Raw genomic sequence first — 24792 nt, forward strand, 5'->3', positions numbered from 1 at the left:
GATTCCTTCCTCATAGCTTCTCAAAGAAAACATGAAGAATAAATAATAACCCCCTAAATTATGATGATAGTTAAATATAGCCCTTATTTATAACATAAAATTTTACCTCTTAACAATCATGAGCCTGCCCCTTAAGACTGGTATAGACAATCACAATAGGCATAAAATTCCCTAGCAATTAGTCATGTCAAAAAACTAGAATGAGCTACCTCAGGAGGCAGTGTGTCTTCGATCATTGAACATGTTATAAAGGACATTGTAAAGGATATTCCTATTCAGTTACAAGTAGGACTAGATGTCTTCCTCTATACCTTGCATTCATTTCCCATATCCAGTCTATTGCTGAGATCTCTTGTTCTTACCTCTGTAAGATCTTTTCATTATGTCATCTCCTATCCTTCAACATTGTCCTTATTTGACTATTGCAAGAGCCTTCTGGTTCTTCCTGATATATTTCTTACCACTTGAATTCATCATCCCCTCAACCATCAAACTGACCTTCTTTAAGCTTAGATCTAACCCTGTCACCTAGCCACACTCTTAGCTTAGTACCTTGCTTGGCATATTGTTGAGGCTTAATAAATGTTTACTGACTGACACATTAATTGTACAGGTAAATCATAGGGCAAATAGTTGGCTCAGGAGGTAGAGTGCTTGGCTTGCAGTCAGGAAGACTCCTCTTCATGCATTCAAATCCTGAGATATTTACTAGCTGAGTGATCTCCAGAAAGATCACTTAACCCTTTTGGCCTCAGTTTTCTTACTATAAAATGAGCTGAAGAAGGAAATGGCAAACCAGTCTAATATCTTTGTCCCCAGATGGGATCCCTGAAATACAAGAATAGTAAAAATCATAGGTCAAAATGACAGGTTTTATGAGTAGAAGGTCTCATGACTTGAGTTTATTGCTTCCCTTAATGTAGTTAAATCTGTCAATTCTATACCTAAGTATAGTTTTAATTACAGAATCACAATGACATTTTCACTTCTTACTGTAGATTTGACTCTGTGTTTGTGTACATGTGTGTAAAATAAATGTGATTCATATATGTGTAATAAGAACAAATCAGAATCCTTCTGTGTGTGTGTGTGTGTGTGTGTGTGTGTGTGTGTGTGTGTACCTACACACATTTACTTATGAGTCAAACATGGATGTTATCCATTTTTGTTTAATGTGAAGAAATGCATCAGAATTCCACTTTCCATATAGCATTGGGTTTAAGTTGGATTTAAAGGGGAAAAAAACAGCAAAGATTTAGAAAAATAGTAGTTGGATTCCTATATCCTGTGGATATTTTTTTAAAAGGATGCTCATCTAACTGAGATGATTTAGGGAAAGTTGTGAAGTACAAAATAGGAAGGGATTTATAAGATGACAATCTTCTGCTCTGTATCTCTTAAAAGTGGATCTTGACGGAGAAAATTCTTAACTTTTCTAAGTTTCATAGTCTTGAGTTTTCACAACTTACATAAAAGTGACTTTTAAAGTTAATGTCTTTGTTTTAGATGTCTAAGATAATAATTTCTAAATATTTAATAATATACTTCTTTACCCTGTACAAAATAGAAACTTTATAATTTCATCCTTAATCTGTAAAGTACTGAAAACTTTAGTGAACTTTGTCCACATTTCCCCCCTCCTAGAAATATGTATTGAAAACAAAAGACAGTTTTTAAACTTTCTTTCTTTCCTAATATACAGTTGGAAAATTTGATGTTGGATAAAGATGGCCACATAAAAATTACAGATTTTGGACTTTGTAAAGAAGGGATTACAGATGCAGCTACGATGAAGACGTTTTGTGGTACACCTGAATACCTTGCACCTGAGGTAGGTTATAGGAACTTAAAGGGAAAATCCATGGTATCATAACTATTTTATAATTAAAATATTTAAACTTTTGAAAAAATAGTGCTACATATTTTTGGTAGGAATTAAAACCAAAAAATTGTATTTGATTTGTTCAAAATATTATTATGGTTTGATCAATTCTTACATATGAAGGTACTAGCAATTTTTGATAAGAATTAGGATTTTTCCTTTTCATATGATTTATTTCTTGGATCTTTCTACCAAATGTTGAATCATTACTTGGTCTATCACTCTTATCCCTGATAAATTTTGATTATATCAAACTATATAAGTTCTTCAATAAAACTATTGTTTGTGGTTTTATAAACAAAGAAATAATTATAAGTGATTCCGCAACATAGGTGCTAATAGTATTCGATATTAATTTATGTCAAAGAAATTTCCTTTGCATATATCAAAATCATATAATATTCCTTAAAAGATGTAACAGTACACTGTTATTTATCTTTAATTATTAACATTAATCAAGACATAAAACATGAAGTGTGTTGGCCAAAAACATTTGCCACTATTATGGAGAATATTCTATTCAGAATTCAGCTGGAGAAAGGATTTCCTAAAGATGTTAAGGTTCTCCAGATGCTGTTGTCTTTTGATGGCATAATGCTGATTATATCAAGCCTTGAAACACAAAGAGTCATTTAAGTGCGATCTACAAGCTGCCAAAAGAGTTAGGCCTCTCTACACTGGAAAAAAATAAATAGATGAGGAATGCCTATTTAGACTAAAATATGCAGTTGGATGGAGTTGGTCCCATCAGTATGTATGTTTTGGACAGACATTGCACATAGACAGTGAGTTGGGCCCAGAACTGAACAGAAGGAGAAGAGCAGGCTGGATTATCGCCTTTGAAAATTGTGTGGTATGTTTAATGACTTCAAATTTCTTCTTGAAACAAAGGCTCATTTAGAAAAAATAAGAGTATTCTTCTGGTGATGCTGCATGACTAAGATCCATGGAATTACACGTTCACTGACAACATTGTTGAAGACTACTCTACGGAAGTGCAGTGGCATTTTATGAGGGTTAATAGGCCGCAACACAATTGCCAACCAAGAATAGTACAAAAGAAGCAACATAAAAGATGTCTTAATGTAAATGATTAAGAACAAAAGATCAACTAGTTGTATGCCAAAGGATAACTATGGATAGCCCACATGCTCTAGTGGAATCCCTGTAATGATAGAATTAGAGATTTCCTCTGGAACTGAGTGGCAATTATATTCCAAAGAAATGACTGTCAAGTCATTTGTATGTATTGTGGTACCAGAGATAGTCCTACCTTATCCCAATTAATCTCTGTGGGTTTCCATCTTTTGTGGGCTACTAAGTTAAAAGCAATCCAAAGTTTCTATGTATATGCATTGCTTTATTTCACATTTTTACTGAGATAAAAAATTCAGAGGTGGGAAGAGAGTGAACACCCCCATTCATTTTGCCATAGTAGGGTATAGTTTGTTATACAGTGTGGCTAAGGGGCAATTTTTTTAAACCAAGGTAGTACCAATCTCAACATGTTGATTAGATTTCCTTTTGAAGATTTATGGGAGCTTATGGACAATATCTTCACAGAATAAGAGCGCCTGGATAGAGTTCTATTTAAATCAGAGGGTATACCTATTTTGAGGAGATGAGAGCAATTAAAATATTCAAAATAAGAAAAAAAGTTTAAAAAGGTGAGAAGATGAATGGAGTACATCCCGTACTGGCTGTATCATCTTGTTTGATGTCAAAGGAATACCTAGCTGTTTAAACATCTTCATAAGCAAAATGAGATAGTTATGACTACAGAAGTATCTATGACTATGGGACTTGAGGGTGGTAGATTGCTTGAGATTGAGAGTTTTGAACTGCAGAAGACTTAAGCCAATTGGCAGTCCTCGCTAAGTCTGGTAGCAATGTTACATGCCTTCAAGGGGAGTATTAAAGAGTATACTGAAATAGTATAATGAAGTCATATTTGTAAAAATGTTTATTAGCCATGCCTGACACACAATCTTGTCCAGTTATGTCTGAATCTTCATGATTCTATAAACCATACCATCCATGGGTTTTTCTTTTCTTTTCCTCTCCCACCCCCATCCCCACCCCCCTGCAACTTCAGTCTCTTTAAAAAGAAAAGCCCACGGCAGCTAGGTAGTGCAGTGGATAGAGCACTAGTCTTGAAGTCAGGAGGACCTGAATTCAGATCAGACCTCAGACACTTAACACTTCCTGGCTGTGTGACCCTGGACAAGTCACTTAACCCTAGTTGCCTACAAAAAAAAAAAAGAGAGAGAGAGAGAGAGAGACTGAAGTTGTACGCTGTTTTCTTCTCCAATGCATTAAGGCAAACAGAGTTTGAGACTTACCCAGGATTATAAAGGGAGTTTCAAAAGCTAGTTTTGAACTCAGGTCTTCCTAATTTGAAGCCCAGTGCTCTATCCATGAGTCACCTACCTGTTTTTTAACTAATACAAAGTAGATCCTAAATAAATGCTTCATTTTTCTCCTCCTTCCCAGCCCTACTTAGAGTAGGTCAAAGCTTCCATGTTGGCATGAAGAATACATGGAGAATAAAGAAGACTCAGTCTCAAAAAATAAAATAAAATATACATAGTAATAAGGATACCTACTGGATTGATCTTGAGGAATCAGAGGTCATAGTTTATATAATATAGCATTATTCAGCCAAAAAACAAAGAATGTTATAATTTAAAGGTCAAGGAGTCATTTTTTTGTCTATAAATGTGTTCTAAAGGCTAAAGAAAACATGGTGATTGTTAAATATTGTGAAATAACTCTGGTTACACAATCTAAATGGCTTATTAGTTCATTAGCACTGATTATTATATTTCCACTAGATCATTCTAGTTAATTAGAGGTATAATTTGCATTAAGAAAATTTTGAATTTCCTGAAATCAAGTACTAATAATATTCATAACATTATTTGCAGAGACATCCAAAACATTCTTCCCTGAAATATGAAATATTCTAGAATTAGAATTTCAATTTCAGCAGATATATCAGCCAAAAATTCAGAGAACACTATTCCATGTTAAATCAGATGCAATATCATATTTTTAAGAATGCTGTTGTTTTAGGAAATGTGAAGAAAAAACCAAGTTATTTGTTTCTCCAGAATTCATTTGTCTGTGCTATATATGTTTGCCATATTTAGCATAACAGAATTAGTATGTCATAATTAGGGGGAAATATTTCTAATCTCATTGCAGAAACAGATGATCTCCTAAGAAACCAAGATATTATTTCCTATGTAAATGTACCCTAGAACAAAAACAAAGAATATGAGTTAAGAAGACTCTTTAATTGTTTTAAAATGGGCTATATATGAGTCTCTTGTATTAAGAATGTTTTGTGGGGCAGCTAGGTGGTGCACTGGATAAAGCACCAGCCCTGAAGTCAGAAGGACCTGGGTTCAAATCTGCCCTCAGACACTTAACACTTCTTAGCTGTGTGACCTTGGTCAAGTCACTTAACTCCAATTGCCTTAGCAAAAAAAAAACAAACAAAAAGAAAACAAGGAACATGTTTTATTTCTTGTTTTTCAATAATTCATATTTTGTTAAAAACCATTTTTATAGATTTTGATATCAAAATAATATTACCTCCCCAAGGATTAGATAACATGTGCTTTTGATGAATTGTCTCAAAAGGAAAATGATGAATATCATTACTTTGGCCTGTTTGAAGTTGCTGACTCTAAAAATAACTAACTTTTCATAAAATTTTAATATGGACAATAATAAAAGTGACCCTTTGAAGCCTTTTAACATGATGGTGGTTGCCCTGGGTTCTCAAAGGTTACTTGTATAGAATACTTGCTTTCAGAGGTCCTTCCATTCTGCTGAAACAAGAATTATGGGTCCAGTTTTTAATCCACAACATTTCATGAGGATTGTTTACCTTTTGGTTGAGATGTTAAGGAAGAATGTGTTTCAGTATTCCAGAAATCTTTGAATTTTTGGGATATTTATCATCCATATCATTTACATGACTCATCGCAGCTAAGAAAAATATTATACTTTTTTGAAAAAAATAACAGTTTGATTCACGAGACTAATTATTTCTACAACATATTCCCTCGACTTTTTCCCCAATGAAATTTACTCTGTTACTCCATTCTTTCTAACCTTCTATCTCTCCTTTAGTTCTTTTATCGCTGGTTCATTTGAGCCCTAAAAATAATGAATCTGTTATTTTCAGTGCTTACTAGCCACAAGAATAGTAATCTTGTGCTTGCTGTCTTGGGAGGAAGAGAGGGAAAAGGGGAAGAAAACCAAAGTTTTTCAAATAGGTGAATTTTTAAAACTATATTTACATGTATTTGGATAAATAAAATACTATTTTAAAAAGAATAGTAATCTTGTCTCAGACCAGAAATATTTCCACATGGTTACTATTTCTAACTGTTTCTTATTTCTGTTACTCATTTCATGTTCTTGTAAAATGGTATCATTTTACAAAGTAAACTTCTTGTTGAAGGCTATTTCTTATAAAAGTCTCTTGTCTACCTGTATAATATTTTGACATTATTATGGTGTCGTCAAATGCTATCAATGTAAAATAATCAATGGATAAATGAGATTATTCTACACCTTTTTGAGAAACTAGCTTATTATATCTTTCAGATAAAAGTTATTTGAAACATGTTTTAACATGTTTAAATTTCACATAGCCAAGATTGTTAAATTGTATTCAATTGAAAAAGAAAATTTAGAAGGATAATTTTTTTCTTGTCTGATTCTTAAAAATTTTAATTTAAATTTTTAATTATATTTACATTTGAAAATAATTGCAGCTGGGTACAAAGATAAACATAATTAGTTTTTGTGTGCTATTATTTAAAACTAAAATGTTAGAATGCCACTGTATCCTATTTTTCTTTGACAGCATCAATTAATAAAGGCCAAAGTCTCTTCAGTTTGCAAAATTGATCTTTTGTTTCAAAAATTATGTTTTTAAGGGATTTTATAGATAGCCTTGGCAGACATATAAATAACCATAAGTATTACATGCAACATACTAACATTTAAAATGCAGTAGTGGTAGAATTTTGAAAAGCTATTATATTAGAATTTCTCATATTTACAAAGATTAAACTTGACCTAAAATAAAATTGACCCTACAAGTATATTTTTTTGCAATGAATATTGTATTTTCTCACCCAAAAAGTTATGGAATAAAGTAGAAATAACATGTAAACTCTTGCTGTTAAATTTACTATTTGGTATGGCTCTCATTGAATCTACACTGTTTTATGCGGTGCTAATTATTTAAAGTCTCAGCTTTGGTCTTGAGTTAGCAGTACCTGATCAACTTTCCAACTGTAAAACAGTTTGAAAATCAAATGTAGCTTACATGCAAGACCCAACAAAATTAAAAGTGTTAAGTACGTTTTGGCAGTTCACTTTTATTATGCCCAGTCCTCAAATGTACCAGCAGATAATCATCTGAATGTTAGTTATTTTTCACATGCTTATGTGATCACACAAAAAGTACATGCTAAAAAGAAGCAGATGGTGACAGATGGGGAAGGTTGAATAAGGTGGTTTTGGAAACCTAGAGAAATGTACTTCTGTAATCGTGTCAAAATAAAAATTATTTGATAGTCAAGTTAGAACTAACAGAAAGACATTACAAAAATGATTCAATTGTAAGGAAATGTATTTTAGCAAGGTTCAGCTGGTATTTAGAAAAACGTCTACAATTGTATTTCATCCAAGTGTAAAATATGATTTTTATTCAAGTAACGAAGGGCAGTATTTTGAAAATTTTTTCTTACTTTTCTAAACACCTTTGGAAAGTACATTTACCTTCAATTTTACCTAGCCTCTTTGGTGGCCTACTTATATAATAAGCTTAGCTTTGCCCTACTATTTTGGAAAAACCTGAACTTATGACATTGGAATGGTTTTAATAACTTATTTTCAGTTAGAAATAATTTGCTCAAATATAACTTAATGCTATAAGGCAAAATTTCAATAATTAAATAAAATTTTGGAGATTAATAGATTTTGTTTGTACTCAAATCCAGTGTTAGTAACTCAGGTATTGTTTATGATTGAGAAGAGTTTGAAGGCAAATTAAGGGTAAGCAGAGGTTATGTTGATTTTTTTAAATAAATAATTTAGTATTATATATAATCAATGTGATTGTTTTATTTTTCCTTGAAGGATGCACTTATATTTTACCTATAATAAGTGACACAAAGTGTGTCTGTCATTCTAAAGTATGAGTATATTCTTATCATCATTTTATTTCTGAGACTTTTTTAAGGCTTCTAAAATTGAAGTCAAAAGAAAGTACATTAACTCCCCTAACCCAGGGGAAGAAATATCAGCATATATAACTTTGTGACAAGCATAAAGTTTTACACTGTCTTCCCTAAGAATCCATAAGTCACAGTGAAATGGTTGTCTTAAGGTTATGGTTATGTTCTTACGAATTCCAAATATTTTGTGAAAAGAAAAATCTCCAGCACTTAGCACAATGACTGAAATAAGAAGACCTTAAAATGTTTATTGACTGACTCATTTGGTCAGGTTAAGTCAACAAATCATCAAAGCGTTTTATTAAGCCTCTCCTATGCAGCAATTCCTTGGTAAGTCCTGGACAGTACCACATATAAATCTTTCTTCTATCTATACAAAAACATTTTTAACATATACATCTTCAAGAAAGTATTTAAATTTTCTAAGAATCTTCATTTATTGATAATTAAGCAGTATTTGTTTTCTTGAAAGTACTTTTCAGATATTAATCTTCATGATGCTCCTATAAGAGTCTTATCTTTTATTCTGGGGTTGGGGGAAAGTAAAGGAAAAGATCACAGTGATCTTTTTAGGAAAGGAAACATTCATTTGAATTTGAATCATGTGATTGTCATCATAATTCATGATAGCACAGAGGCATCATGAGTGGAAATATTTAATGTTTCATTTTCTTTACCAAACTACTATATAATATTTATGGATGCTTCTAAACCACTACCTTTTTATCAGCTCTGATTCAAATATGAACTAAAATTACTTGTGTATCCAGTCTAGAAGGAACCCTGTGCAGTCTGTAGCACCAAGGCGGTGTTTCCTTGATTTATGTGCTTTGCTCCCTTGGCTGTAATTCTCAGAATTCCTGTATCCATGTTCTTGCTTGGACAGCTTTATGATTCTCTAGCTTCTATATGAAGTCTAAATAAGAGCTTTTTGAAATCAGAGAACTCAAAACAAAATCATCACTTCTTCTGATCAGTCTGAAGCTTTCCTCACTGATTTTTCCTAAAGTCTGATCTCATAAAAGCCACAATGAATTCTCTGTTTGAAGTATTTGCAAAGATTAAACTAGTTGTGGCACCAAAGGAGCCTGTGTACAATGAAACTGTGGGAAATAGGTACCTTTTAAAGTCATTTCATTGATAAGATTGCATCTGAACCCATTTGACTTTTTTCTTCAAATATTTTTCCTGTTTGAGCAGCTGTTTGCTTTTTATGTACATTGTCTTAGAAGTGTGTGTATGTATATTTGTATGTATGTATGTATGTATGTGTGTGTGTGTGTGTATATATATATATATAAAATATATATATATGTGTTATGGATAATTCCTACAACTTAGTACATTCAAATTCATAGCAATTTGACATTTCATTTTCAGTCTCATAGAAATTTTTATAGCAATTGAGAACTGTAGAGGGGAAAAATATTAAAATGAAAAAACAAAGAAGCCATGCTATAAATGATATATCTTGAAGGAAAAAAAAAGGAATATATTCTCTGTTTTATAAAGAGTTCAACTTCATGTTAAGAAATATTCTTTTTAAATTAAATTAGAAGATCCTTAATGGTCATAATTTTGTCAAGCATGTACATTTGGTGATAAAATACATGATGGGCTTATGTAGATGAGTCACCTGAAATACAAGGTTAATAGGCAACATTTAAAAAATGAATTATCAGTAATTTGGTACATCTAAGTTCGCAGTTTACTTTCACAACATAGGTGTGCAGACAGTTTGTTTAGATGTTTAATTTTTTCCCCCATCTGTTCTGTCAAAATTATTGATTGAGCAGTAAGCCACTCCAGGGCATGCATTATCTCCTTATAATTGCATGCCTTAGGTATACTGTGTGGCCCTATGAGCAAGATAAGAAAGATGTTCCTTCACCCAACTAATAAATCTGAATTGGAATGAGAATGATTCATTCATTCATGATGTGAGGTGAGTTTTTTTTTAACTTCCTTTCATTAAATTAATGTACTAAAAATGTCATTTCCCCATATCCTTTTGAAACATGGGGTTTTCTAAGAGTCTCTAGTTTTACCACTTAAAATATATAAAAAAATTTGTTCTAAGGGAAAAAAAGCAATAGTTTTATAAAAGTCATTTAGAATGAAGGTTTAATAAATACTTGTTTTTATCCAGCTGCATAATCTCTACCTTTGGCCTCTGAAGCTTTTATCTCAATATGGCAGAGAATGAAATAATTTTTGATTCCTAGTAAAAAAAATTAAAAGAATAAAACTTTGCTTCTATTAATAAATCAGTCATTAAGCATTTATTAAGTGCTCGTTATATGCTCAGAACTGTGTATCTTGTATCCTGGGACTACAGAGACAAAAATGAAATTAGTCTTGCTCTTGAAGAATGGATCAGGGAGAGAAAACATTTATTTAAGAATGTGCAGAATATGGGCCAAGAAGAACAAGGTAAATTGGGGGGACCAGGAAATGCTTCATGTAGAAGAATGTTAAGTAATATTCTTGTATTTTTATGAAACTTAACTGTATTAACATTGAGAGAACACATACTTCTTCCTCCCTCTTTTTATTCCTATCTTGGAATCTGGCTAACTATAGTTGCTTGGTAAAAATATGCCAGTGATTGTTAAAGACTTGTCATTAAGCAGGATTGTTGTGTTTCATATACACTAATTATCTGTAATCAGAATTGCAACAAAGAATTGGTTCATCCTGGGTAAGTTTTGAAAGTTGTAATCTCCAGAATGTGAAACTTGTGCAGGTGATAGTGTCCATTAGATATTTTGAGCTTTCACTATAATATATGTAATTTAATTTAGCATAAAATATTAACACATCATTAAAGAAATAGTTTTCTCACCTTAATAATGTGTTCAGCATGGCATGGTTAATAATACTTTGGTTTTGGAGTTGGGAAGAACTGAGTTCATGCTTTGACTTTTCATGTACTATATTGAACTGTATGACATTTAACTTCAGTCTCTAAGCAAGTCTTTAATGTTACAAATTGCACCTAAATTGTGGATCTTTTTTCATACTGGGTGTTCTCTACATCAACAAAGGCACAGGTCTGGAAAACACAAAGTATGCATTGATAATAATAACTGCCACCATTTATGTAGCACTTTAAAATTTGCAGTTGCTTTGCACATATTCTATTTTTTGATCCTCAACAACCCTGTGAGATAGGTGCTGTTGTTATTACCATTTTTTGCAGTTGAGGAAACTAAGAGTAAGAGAGGTTAAATAATTTTCTCAGGGTCACACAAATACTAAATATCTGAGGTGAATTTTGACTTAACATCCTCTCTTGGACTATTGTAATTTGAAATATAAAGTGAAAACTATAAGATGGAAAATATATGTGGATTTAAAATTTTACTTTAAAGCTTTATAACAATGATTTTTGGAGCCAGGTTATCAGTATCAGAATTTTACTTGTATTTCATATATATGTATGTATGTATGTATATTCTCACAAGGCCTTATATTGATGCCTTATCCTGGTATAGAGGTGATTAAATGCTCCTGAAAGATATTTCTGGAAAGCACAACCTCAGGCAGATCTCATAAAGTTGTAAAGATGGTAAATGTGCCCCAGGATGAGTTGTAAGCTTTTATCCTTTGCTCAGCCTCAGATCAATTCCATTTAGAAAGGCTTATCACCTGAAGATTGGCCAATAGGTGACTTCTCTCCCCTACCCAAGACAACAGCTCATAAAGATGACATACCAAATTAAAGGGGTTATGATTTGTATTAGTGAAAGAAATACTAGTGTCAATAAAATCACAAATTAAGTTTTAATGGGTGTATTTTGACCTACAGCATTTTCATATCAATCCAGCAAATTGTATTTATTGGAATTTTACTGTATATTTTAGTATTTTTCACTTTTTTGTTACATCATTTGTTACCACTGTTTTAATTAATTCATATAACAATTAGGAAATAGTCCCAGTTGAACCTTTTTGATGAGGAAAATCCACAGAGTCCAGAAAGAAAAGAGTCAGATATTTAACATTATACACAATTTGATGTCATTTAGAGAAAGTGATACAATTAAAGGAAAGAAGGAAATTCTATCTTTAAAAGATATAGTCTGTTGAATGTAGTGTGTTGTGTTATAAGAGTATTAAAACAGAGAGAAGAGAGTAAATTTGTTGAATGAGCAGTCAAAACTTATTCTGGATCATTTTCCTGTAGGTGGAAAAAAGTATCATTTCCTTTTTGGGATCATCCAGGCTGTCATTTTTTAGATGAATAAGGAATATGAGTATATGAGTATGAGATTGAACTGAAGTCTTAAATATCTTAAAGATATAATTTGACAGTAAAGAAATTCTTCATTAAAGGATTATGGAGGCTCTATGTTCACGTGATTTTTGTTTTTTTTTTAATAATCTGTATAAGTTGAGTTGGCATATAAAGCCAACAAACAGTGCATATTTTCCTCCAAATGAAATAATATTTAAGTTCTTATGAATATAGCTATAATATATGATTTATATATATATACATACATACACACATAGACATGAACATATATATATATAAAATCCATCACTTAAAGATTGCATGTTAAGAAGGAAACATTTATATTTTGGAAATTAGTATTCATTTTATATTGTACAAGCTGTATAAAATCTATTTTACTTTAATTTGAAACAGATTTTTCTATAATGCAATTTAATTTTTTCATTTGCTTATTTCTCTTCAAAAATAAAACCTTTTTTATGCAGTCACTTTCCCTTCTGGCTGTAAACCAGGTATTTAAACAAAAATAAAGGGTTGCCAGTTTTGCCAGCTGGGGATGAGAACCCGGCTGGTGATATGCGGGTTCGGGAGGCAGTTAATCCAGCTTTTATGCTTTTTATGGTTTTATGAAAAAAGAGGTTAAAAACCACATTTGGCTCTTTTTTTGGGACCACTGTTTTGTTGCTATTGTGGGAATGCAGTAAAAGGTTTGCTGAGACCTAAAAATTTTTGTTGTTATTAAGTGAAATCCTATGTAAATTAGTTATATCCCACATGCAGTATGCCTTTCTTATTGGCCATACATTATGTCCTTATGTAGTAACCAAAAATCTGGGCCACTTAAAAGTTATGAGTGGACAACTTATTCCAACTTAAATATGCAAATAATCTTTCTCCTTCGCATTACTTTTTTAAAAAACTTTATTACCCTTAAGTTTTTTTTCATGAGAGTGAAAATAAAAGCTTAGCATTTAAAGTATTTTTTCCTCCAAAAGTATAAAGGTATATTGTGATGTGACATCTCCCTTATAATTTCTTAACTTAGATTGTAAAGTACCAGAGGCTTTCCTGTTAAAGAGGAGGTATTACATTCCTCCTTTCTTAAGGTAATGATTATTTCCCTTAATTCTTTTTTTTTTTTATCCCTGTCCACCAAAACAAAATGTAATAGTTGCTTTCAGAATTCCTTAGATTCTGCCTAATTGAAATATTTTTCTTTGAAAAAGAATATGTTTTTAGGAAATAAAGTGTGTGTGTGTGTGTGTGTGTGTGTGTGTATGTAAAACGAATCTAATAATTAGCATAGCATCCACTCAGTAAATTCACATTTTATGAATTCATTTTAATTTCTTACTTTTGTTCTTAGAAATTACTCAAATATGAGATGGCTCTTTGGTCTCTAGGTTTTGGTATCAATAGATAATTACTTTGTAGTCTATCCATTGAACCCAGATTTAAACTTTAATTCAGACACTCTGGTCCCTATTTTTTTTCTCCCTACCCTTCTAAGCAATCAGAAATTGGAAAGAACATTGGATTTGGAGTCAGAGGACCTGAGTTTGAATTCTGGCTCTAATTCATGTTATATAAGTGAATTTGGGCTGGTATACCACCCTTTTGGGCTTCAGGTTTTCCTCATCTGTGAAATGAGTATGTTTTAATAACATTTTAATTCCCTTGGAGCTCTAGGTTTATCCTGTAATCATTTTAATGTTAACTCTTAGACTTCTAAAATGATTAAAAAGAATAAAATAAAATAAAAGCATCATAAAACTTTAAAAAGTAAAAATCTGAACCATGAGCATAGCTGTATTAGTTTATCCGTAGATTACTGTTAACTCTTTTGAAATCATTCAGAATTTCTTTTAAGAAATTAGTTTGTTCTATATAATGTCTTGGATCTGGATATTCTTTCTCTTTCTTTTTCATGCAATCATTCTTTGAAATTTTTTCTTCAAAATGTGTACTGGGTATGAATGCTTTCTCCTTCTGGTTTAATATATCTGGTAAAATTTTCTCCAAAAGTAACAACATATATACACAATTATAAGATCATGTCTAAAAGGAAAGATCTGGCATTGCATATTCACCATTTTCTTCTACATCAGACATTTACAGAAAAGTATTTCTGAGTTGTATAGAAAATCTCTTTTGTCTGCTTGCACATATCCATATCATATAAAAACACTGAAATAAAAAATGTGTTGTATTTAATATGGTTTTTCTTGACTTATTCAAGATAGTAAAATATCTTCTTAAACTTATTTTTATGTACAGTGCAATAATTTGAATGTCATTTTTATATACTAGAAATACGTTTAAATGGATATTATATTTACTTAATATAAAATTTTTGCCTTAATATAATGGAGGTGTGGGCAATTAACATTTTCTTATAAGCCAAAAGATGATGTATTGAATTTCTATTATTTTCAAAGATTTTCCTTACAGACTTCAACTGTTTAGGAATTTTGAGAGTTTAAAAAATTCATACAAAGGCTGTCAGTATGTGTTCTTTCTTAAATTTGTTTTCTAGGCCTTGTAAATGAAATCAGCTTGTTCTTTTTCTCTTCATCTTTTAGCAGGCAGAAAGTTCATGGATTTCAGTAGGGAATTAAGGCCTATTAAAAGTATTTCATTGGTATATCCTCAGACTAACCAGTGGCTTGAGATTTCACAAAAGGGAAACAACTAAGCTACCACTGGCTGGAACCTTATTCATTTTAATCCATTGGTGTCCTTGTGATTGATTGATTTGACATGCTATATGGTTATGCTTGGCCTCTTGTGTGGGTGCCCTGTGAATAGTTTCTGGTGTAACATGGGTCTTGTAACAGTCAAAGGTGTAGTGAGATAAAAGGCCATGTGTGGGCAGCATCTCAGAGCTGCTCACCCAAGCATGGGAGAAATGGGACAATTTGAATAAAAATGTGGGTTTCAGCTCAAGCCTTTAAACGTGGTTTAATTGTTTTCCTACTTTCTCTTTTAGGTCTTAGAAGACAATGACTATGGCCGTGCAGTAGACTGGTGGGGTCTGGGCGTTGTCATGTATGAAATGATGTGTGGGAGATTGCCATTCTACAACCAGGATCATGAGAAGCTTTTTGAGCTAATACTAATGGAGGACATTAAATTTCCTCGAACTCTTTCTTCTGATGCAAAATCCTTACTTTCTGGACTCTTAATAAAAGATCCAAATAAACGGTAAGACTGAAATAATGCTCATAGAAAATAATTACACTCTTATGAAAACTCTCCAGTTGGGTTCCTTTGAAAAAAGTGCCGGATTATACCTTTTTTCATTTGACATCTAAGTTTAAAACATTTATTTACTTTTTTTTTTAACCCAAACCTTATATTTCCTCAGTCTTCCCACACCAGCAACATTAAGTAGAGCATTCTGAGCATTTGTATTCAGAAGAGCTGGGACACTCATGTTGCTGTCCATAGTCCACTTGATGTTCCTTTAATGTTCCCATGATTTGATTTCTTTTATACCAGGCTACAATGTAGCCTTCTTTCTTCTTTTGTGCTTCCTTTGCTTGGAAGTATTGTCATTTATAGCAGGTCAATCCATAAACATTTTTATACTTCAGATGATCTAAAAAACAGATAAGTGGAATATTTGAAAAACATGTTAATGTATATTTATGCATAATTATATCTATGTTTCATATATTTAATAAACAGTTATTAAGAACCTGCTATGTACTAGACATTGTGCTATACATACTGGAGCATAAAGATAAATCTCAGGATATTCCCTCCCTTAAGAAGTCTGTGTTATATTGAAAAGGAGAACAGGTGTGTGTGTGCATGTATACATACATACACACATACATACACACACACATGCCAACTACAATACTGACAACTAGACCAGGGATTCTTTTAACTTTTTTTAGGGTATTGTACTTCTTTGAAAATGTGATGAAGCTAGCAGGTCCCTTTTCAGATCATATATTTTTTAAAATAATAGTTTTTTATTTTCAAAATCTATGCAAATACAGTTTTTGGTATTCACCCTTGCAAAACCTTGTATTTCATATTTTTCTTCCTCCCTTCCCCTAAGTTTCCTCCCTTATGGCAAGTAATCCAATATATCTTAAACATGTGCAGTTCTTCTATATGTATTTCCACATTAATCATGTTTCACGAGAAAAATCAAATCAAAAAGGAAAAAAAAAACAAAATGCAAGAAAACAACAAAAAAGTGAAAATATTATGTTGTGATCGAAACTCAGTCCCCACAGTCCTCTCTCTCTGGGTGCTGATAGCTCTCCATTAGAACTGGCCTGAATCACTTCATTGTTGAAAAGAATCACATCGAATATATCCACCCATTCTGGAGAGTGATTTGGAACTATGCTCAAAAAGTTATCAAACTGTGCATACCTTTTGATCCAGCAATGTTACTACTGGGCTTATATCCCAAAGAGATCTTAAAGAAGGGAAAGGGACCTGTATGTGCCAAAATGTTTGTGGCAGCCCTCTTTGTAGTGACCAGAAACTGGAAACTGAGTGGATGCCCATCAATTGGAGAATGGCTGAATAAATTGTGGTATATGAATGTTATGGAATATTATTGTTCTGTAAGAAATGACCAGCAGGATGATTTCAGAAAGGCCTGGAGAGATTTACATGAACTGATGCTGAGTGAAATGAGCAGGGCCAGGAGATCATTATATACTTCAACAACAATACTATATGATGATCAATTCTGATGGACGTGGCCATCTCCAGCAAGGAAGATGAACCAAATCAGTTCCAATAGAGTAATAATGAACTGAACCAGCTAGACCCAGCGAAAGGATTCTGGGAGATGACTATGAACCATCACATAGAATTCCCAATCCCTCTATTTTTTTCTGCTGGCATTTTTTATTTCCTTCACAGGTTAATTGTACACTATTTCAAAGTCTGATTGTTTTTGTAGAGCAAAATTACTGTATGGACATGTATACATATATTGTATTTAATTTATACTTTAACATGTATTGGTCAACCTGACATCTGGGGGAACGAATGGGGGGAAGGAGGGGAAAAGTTGGAAAAAAAAGGTTTTGTAACTGTCAATGCTGAAAAATTACACATGCATATATCTTGTAAATAAAAAGCTTTAAAAATAATTTTAAAAAAGAAAAGAATCACATCAATCAGGGTTGATCAGATCATATTTTAAATGTAAAAATTATATAATTATAAAGAAAGGTAATATATCTTGAACTATTAGAAAAATATTTTTTGAAAAACAAGTTCATGGAAACAAGTTTAAGAACCTCTGAAACTAGAGAGAACATAGATCTTTTGTAGTAAGTGACATTTCAGCAGACTCTTGATGGGATCTAGGGGATGCTCCAAGACATAGTGAGGAAAGAATGCAATCTAAATATAGTGGACAGTTTGTGCAAAGGCAGGAAATGTATAGAATGAAACATAGACCATTTTAACTGACATGTATGTGAAGAAGGATAATGTTAGAAAAAAAAAGCTTAAAGAGAAAGTTGAAATTCAGTTGTGAAAAACTTAAAAAAAAAACTTACGAGAAGGGTTTGTATTTTGTATTCTTAAGGAAAAGGAGCCATTGGAGCCTCTTTATCTAGTGACCATATGGTCACCATGCTTTTGGAATTTCAGTAAAGAAGAGAGCAAAAGTGAGCAGAGAGTGGTAAGGGATTAGATGATTGGTTGTATTAGTGGAGAGAAGACAGATGCAGGAGATGTTGAATAGATAGAATATGCAAAACTTTGTAACTGATTGCTTATAGAAAATAAGAAAGAGGGAGTAGTTAAAGATGATTTCTAAGTTGCATCCCTGGGTGACTAGAAAAATGTGCAATGCCCTCAGTAGAATTATAGAAGTTAGGAAGAAGTAAATGAAGTTTGGGGGAAAATAATAAAAACAACTAGCATTCATATAGTGCAATTAATGTTTGAAGTGATTTTATAAACATCTCATTTGCTCTCTGCAATCTTGAATGTGATTACTGTTATTATCCCCATTTTGCATCTAAGGAAAATGATGCAAATGTTAAGTGTCTTGCTCAGAGTCACATAGCTACTAAGTGTTTTGAGTGAGGATTTGAACTAAAGTTTTCATGACTCCAAATCAAACATTTTATCCGCTGTTCCATCTACTTTCCTGTAAAAAGTTGTTTTTTTTTTTTTGGGGGGGGGGTCTTATTATTTCTTTCCTTTATACCATTGAAGTACTACTTAATGTTTCTTTCTGGTAAATTCTTTTCTTTAATTTTCATTGGCTTATAAGGTATCAGCCATACTTTTAACCTTTCTTTAAGAACTTGCCGTGTGAAAAACCAGGAGATTATTGTACATGGCAACAAGAAGATTATACCATGATCAATTCTGTTGGATGTGGCTCTTTTCAACAATGAGATGATTCAGACTAATTCCACTTGTTCAGTGATGAAGAGAGCCATCTACACCTAGAGAGAGAACCATGGGAACAAAGTGTGGAACACAACATAGCATTCTCACTCTCTCTGTTGTTATTTGCTTGTATTTTCTCATTTTTTTTCTGGTTTTATTTTATTTTTCTTGTGCAGCAAGATAATTGTATAAATATATATGCATATATTGGATTTAACATATATTTCTACCATGTTTAACATATATTGGACTACTTATTATCTAGGGAAGGGGGCAGGGGAAGGGGGGAAAATTGGAACACAAGGTTGTGCAAGGATAAATGCTGAAGAATTATCCATGCATATGTTTTGAAAATAAAAAGCTTTAATTTTTTTAAAAAAAGAACTCATATTTTATGACAGTATGGAAATTTTACTTATTATTATCTTTATTTTAAATTACTTTATCCTCAAGTTCCACTTTGATCAGGACATATTTCACAGATTTTATTACTTTGAATAACAATGAATATTTCAGGCAGTCCATAGATGTGGACTGCATTTTTCTTTCACATAAATGTCAGAAAATGTACCCATGATTTTGACTTGATTTTCTTGGTTGGCACCTATGCTTAGAAAGCATCTGTCAATGTGATGAACTAGAAGGAGTACTTGATTTAAAACCAGAAGCCCACACTCTGCCATTTATAAGCCTTATGATCTAAGGCAAATCATTTTTGGATCCTCATTTCCTTCATCTGTAAAAGTATCTTCTATATCAGCCTTACAGGGTTAATTTCAGTTGGTATTATATTCACATATTTTGCTACCATAAATAAATCTTAAGTAACTATAAATTTACATTAGTAATTTTTGAGAATTAAGGACTATTCTTGAAAGTTGAAAATAAAGGAAGGGCCTCTTCAGAGGAATTTTGCAGTTCAGTTTTCCTTCTTCTAACTTCTCTCTTTGCAAATTTCAACACAAACTTAATCTAACATAAATTTAAAGTATTTTAAGCCTCCAATTCATTCATAGGTTGGCATAAGCTCATTAGTCTATAGCATCTGTCCTACATATTGATGGATATATGTACACAGATACACACACACACACACATATCATTTTGGGGATCTTATATTTATAGTATCTTATATGTGCCAAATCATTCTTACTTTGGCCATTGGCCACCATATACATATGTACATATATATTTCTATATGTTTTCTTTTAGGAGTAACCTAAATTTGTTACTTTTTATCTTGTGTATTTTTGTTGTCCTTCAGCATTGAAAACCTTTTTTAATGGAGAAATATAGGATCTTAAATTTAGAATATAAAGGAATTGCAATCTACATGTTTTGCAGATGAAGGGCCTGAAGTCCAGAGAAATGAAGTGTCATGTTAGGTCACATTGGTATTGAGCTAGGCTAGATACACTTCCCTGCTTCCAAATCCAGCCAGCTTTTCACTGTATTGACTAACTCCTACCCTGAGGAAAGGGAAACTGACGTTTTGTTTTATCTCAAACCAATAACACCAGGGGTCACATTTAAGATTGCTACTGTCATAGATTCAAGATCTGAAACTATCCGGGTTTTTTTAAAACTCTTTTTTTAGTGTCACAAAACCACAAAGATACATAATATTGTAAAAAATGATCAGTACATGTATTCCTTGAACTGAAATAGAGACCTCTTAGAAAAATCATAATTCCATGTAAATGTATTACATACTTTAAAGAAAAAGGGGAATAATGGTTTCTGAGATATATGAATTCTAAGAGTTATGAATCTACAGATAATTGAGAATTTGCTTTGGGATCCAGATCCTAGGATTTATAATTTATGAATACTAAAAAGAGAGAGAATTTATTTGAACTGAATGCCATAGATCAAAGTGGCTCCCTCTTTTGAGGAGTTTACATCTGTGATTTTATCAGTGTTTGAAGTTCTCAGGTGGGGGAGGGGAGCAGGGGGAAGAGGGAGGAGGAATTTCTCTCAGCCATACTAATAAGCAACTTCTCTTCAGTACATGTTCTTTGAGTCTCTGAGAAATGAAATGGCTTGTCCAGGATCATGTAGCCAAACCCTGGTCTTACCAAAGCCAATTCTCTAGCTACAGTACTATGCTGCCCTTCCTATTTAGTAATAACTGACAAGTTTGCAAGAGTTTTACATATGTTGTCTCATGGGATTTCATAATAACTTTGTGAGATAGCTATAATTATTATGCTCATTTTATAGATGAGGAAATTGAGGCACAGAGATTAAAGAATTTGTCCAGAGTCAAAAAGATAGTTTCTGAAATGTAATTGCAGACTCAGATCTTTCTGATTCTAAGTCTAACTTTATGCACTGTGCCATCTAATTATTCATTAATTATTATATCAATTGACTTTCAGGTCCGATAATAACATTTGTAAGTCATTTGGTAACTACAAATGAAGGCAACTACTATCAATATATCAACTTGGTGTAGTTTTATACTATGAGAGCATTTGATATTCAATTTTTTTTACTTCCTTAATTCTAAAGTATTCCTCTTAAGTTCTTTGGATATATTTTTAGATATTGCATAATGTAGTTGGCCTGATGTTAAAGAATGGAAAATTCATTGACAACAGGAGAATGACTTAAGGAAATTTGTAATTTTTGATGTATCAATTATGTAGACTTAAAACACCCACACTGCAAAAATAGTAGAAAACTATTAACTAGTGAAAGGAGATAGAAAACATTCTGAGTAAACTGTCTTGAGAGTTTCTCAAAACATATTTCCCACTTCTAGCTAAGAATCCAGGGTCTCTCTACCCCCTTTTCAAAGTGCTTTCTACTGGGGGTCATTTCAGACTGTGAAGAGAGCCTGTCTGCCTTCTCTTGGCCTGACTATATTCTCAGCATTCAAGAGATTCATATAGAAGTGAATTCTTCCATTTGATTCCTTCAGATTTTGTGTGCTTATAACACCAGATTTGCTCTGGATCTTAAGGAGAGAAATGACTTATTTTTTTTACCTCAATTTCTTTCCCTTTTCTATTCTCCCCATATTCTTGGTATTTCTGAGAATAGTCCAATTTCAGCTATTTCATTGTCTCCTCAAAAATTCAAATAAGACATTTAATTAAGCAACAAAATTATTCAGCATATAATTATAAAGATATTGATTTTCAAGGGTGATGTAGGAAATCAATCTTGAGTGTATTGTATTATAAGCATACTTTCTGTTGTCTGGACGAATAGTATCGAGAGCAAATTTCATTCAACCGTAAGTTGATATGCATTTGAATTATATTTTTCAAAGAATATATTTTTTATCACAATTGTGCATAAGCAACAGTTATTGGTGTCGGTGTCAACAACAAAAAGCATTTATTAAGGATCTATGTATAAAGCACTTTGCTCAGCATACGGGGAAACCTTATGGAATAAACAGTCTGCTAAAAATCAGTTTCTTTCCTAACTATAAGTCCTTCCCAACCACCATTTTGATACTTTGTTAAATTGTTTTTATGTAATAATATGCTTCAACATAGTAATACTATGTATGAATTTAAGCCAGATACTGTTTTTTTTGGAAAATGACTTAAAATCCTAAAATGAAAATTTTATAAATTAGTTCTTTTCCCTAGTGGTTGTCTTTTAATTAATTTTCTACCCAGATTTTTAGCCATCATTAATGGCCTATATCTCAAGTCAAACATGATTTATGTATGGCCAAACTATGTTTTGATTTGAAAATTGAGCTAGGGAGCACATTTATGTTTTCAATTATGATGTTCAATGTATTCTGTTCTGGGAAAGTGCTTACTAATAGTTTGTCCAAGAATAGACTGTTATATAATCTCAGTGAAACTTTCTTTGCTTATAACGTTAATAGCTATTTAATCTTCTTTCTTCCCTGATAGCCTTGGTGGAGGTCCAGATGATGCAAAAGAAATTATGAGGCACAGTTTCTTTGTTGGCATAAACTGGCAAGATGTGTATGATAAAAAGGTAGGAAATGCCTTATGGCAGAATGTTCTATTTTGGGCTGATATGCTGAAATGAATGTACTACTAATTTTATAAAAGAACACATGAGCTTTATTAGTTTGCAAAAAATGTTATTGATCACTTTGAAGCTCAGATTGAAATTACCACTTAATTTCTTACCAATTTATTTTGGAGTTCATGATTTGGATGAGTCCCCAAACTACATTTTTCTTCCATGGTGAATATGATCAAATAGTTGGTTTTCTTCTTGCTGATGTAAGAGAAATTTGTTCATTACTTCCCTTTTTGTTTCTGATTTGGGAATCTCTGTGCATTTTGAAACATAAAGTACCAACAACATTAGATCTAATTACAAAACTTGCTTTTATTGCCATCTATTTATTATTCCTTATTTTTAAAGAACACTATCATATTGGCTTAAACTCAACATCAGAGATAGAGTGTGACTGCTCTCAGCTGGCTTACATGTACCATTCATGAGTCTTCTTTGGGTTGCTTACAAGCCCAGATGAATTTATGTTAATATAGAATCACATTTTTCTCACTTAAACAGATATAACTCCTTTGCTGTCAATAATTTTTTTTCTGTGTTTGGAAGAGGAAAATTGTTCCTATTGTAATTCTTATGTGTATAATCTTATCGCTAAGGGCTGGACATTGGGTGGAAGTATTCTCATCGATTTTGACATTTCGATTTAAAGAAGCCCTTTTTAAAAAGCTTAAAATAGAGTCTTTACAGGATTTAATAGGTCTTTTGCTATTCTGTTGCTATTCTGATTTGATTCTTTTATTACATTTATTTCAAACTGCTGCCAATTTATCATCTTTTTAAAACATCAACTAGTTATTTATTAACATTTAAATAAGTGCTTTTTATGTCAAGCTTTCTCATTTCTTTGTGCTTACAGTAAAGCTAGAATGATGTTATCTATAATGAACACTTGTATTGTCACAGTGAAGTCACATTAATATATGTTAGTTTTTGTTATTGTAGGCAATAAAAATTCTGTGTTATCCAGCTTGTTCCTTAATGTTGGTGAAATGAAGGAAAGCCATATGATAGTTCCATATCATGAAGCTATGCTCAAAAGTATTTTGAGAACAATACAGAACTCTTGCAGCTGATGAAGCTGTGTACATTTTCAAGACCCTCTTTCAGTTGTTTCTGTCCACTAATGTGCTACCTTTGAGAAGTACATGTAAGAATAAATGGAAGAGATTATGGAGTATTTTTTAAAAGTCTCTTTAAGTGTTCTAAAGAAACTGAAGACAGAAGCTAGTTTTATGTTCCAGAAACCTTATTTGTAGTCAGAAATTTTCTCAGTACACAAAGTTAAAAGCTTCCACTGAATTCTGTCACATTGGCATATGTAGTCCAAATGATGAAAACTTAATTGAGTAGTGTAGTATTTCCTTAGGGTATACAATGTTTGGTAGTAGTAACAATGGCATCAAGTTTCAAAGCAAGGGAAAATTGCAGTACTGTCAACTCTTTGTGACTCTGAATCTTGGTTCTACCACAGTTGTAAATGCAGGTCCTTGAATACTTCCATTCAGTCATCTTTGCTTATATTACATGGCAAGTTGAGATAAATACAACAAGGTCTAGGAACAGGGCCAGAATACTTACATTAAAGTGAGGCTTACTGTAGCACAGTATCACTGGACTATACTTGTTCAGAACAAAGATGACAGCAGGCTACATAGGAAGCTGGTGAATATGGAATGCGAATAAATGGATTGTATACATAATTGATAGAAGAAATTCTATAAGGCTCCGTAATTTAATAACATGGCCTAGTTCTAAGTGGTAGGTAGACACAAGGTCCATTACTTGAACAAAGGCATTGAGTATTTGTAGAACAAGGAGATATGGACCTTGCATATAATAACTTTATCTAATAGATCAATTGATTAAATGTAGACCTGACCCCTTGACCAGGCTTTTCTTGTCAGCCTTATGACAATGAAAGATAGCCATATTAGAATAATGTCTTTGAAAGTAGAGAATGAAATCAGAGATGATGCAAAATATGAGTGAAG

At 32.3% G+C, this 24792-nt stretch overlaps 1 protein-coding gene across 7 annotated transcripts in view; it reads left to right on the top strand.

Annotated features, from left to right (window-relative positions):
* The window catches only part of AKT3 (AKT serine/threonine kinase 3), a 406801-nt gene that overhangs the window by 334607 nt on the left and 47402 nt on the right, over positions 1–24792 (top strand). For all 7 annotated transcript variants that reach the window (XM_051993496.1, XM_051993495.1, XM_051993502.1 and 4 more), the window contains 3 exons: positions 1703–1831; positions 15378–15592; positions 22663–22750. In XM_051993496.1, the coding sequence (XP_051849456.1) occupies positions 1703–1831; positions 15378–15592; positions 22663–22750 (432 nt within the window). The remainder of the gene's footprint in view (positions 1–1702; positions 1832–15377; positions 15593–22662; positions 22751–24792) is intronic.

This window comes from Antechinus flavipes, chromosome 4 (genome assembly GCF_016432865.1).
Source record: "Antechinus flavipes isolate AdamAnt ecotype Samford, QLD, Australia chromosome 4, AdamAnt_v2, whole genome shotgun sequence".
NCBI lineage: Eukaryota > Metazoa > Chordata > Mammalia > Dasyuromorphia > Dasyuridae > Antechinus > Antechinus flavipes.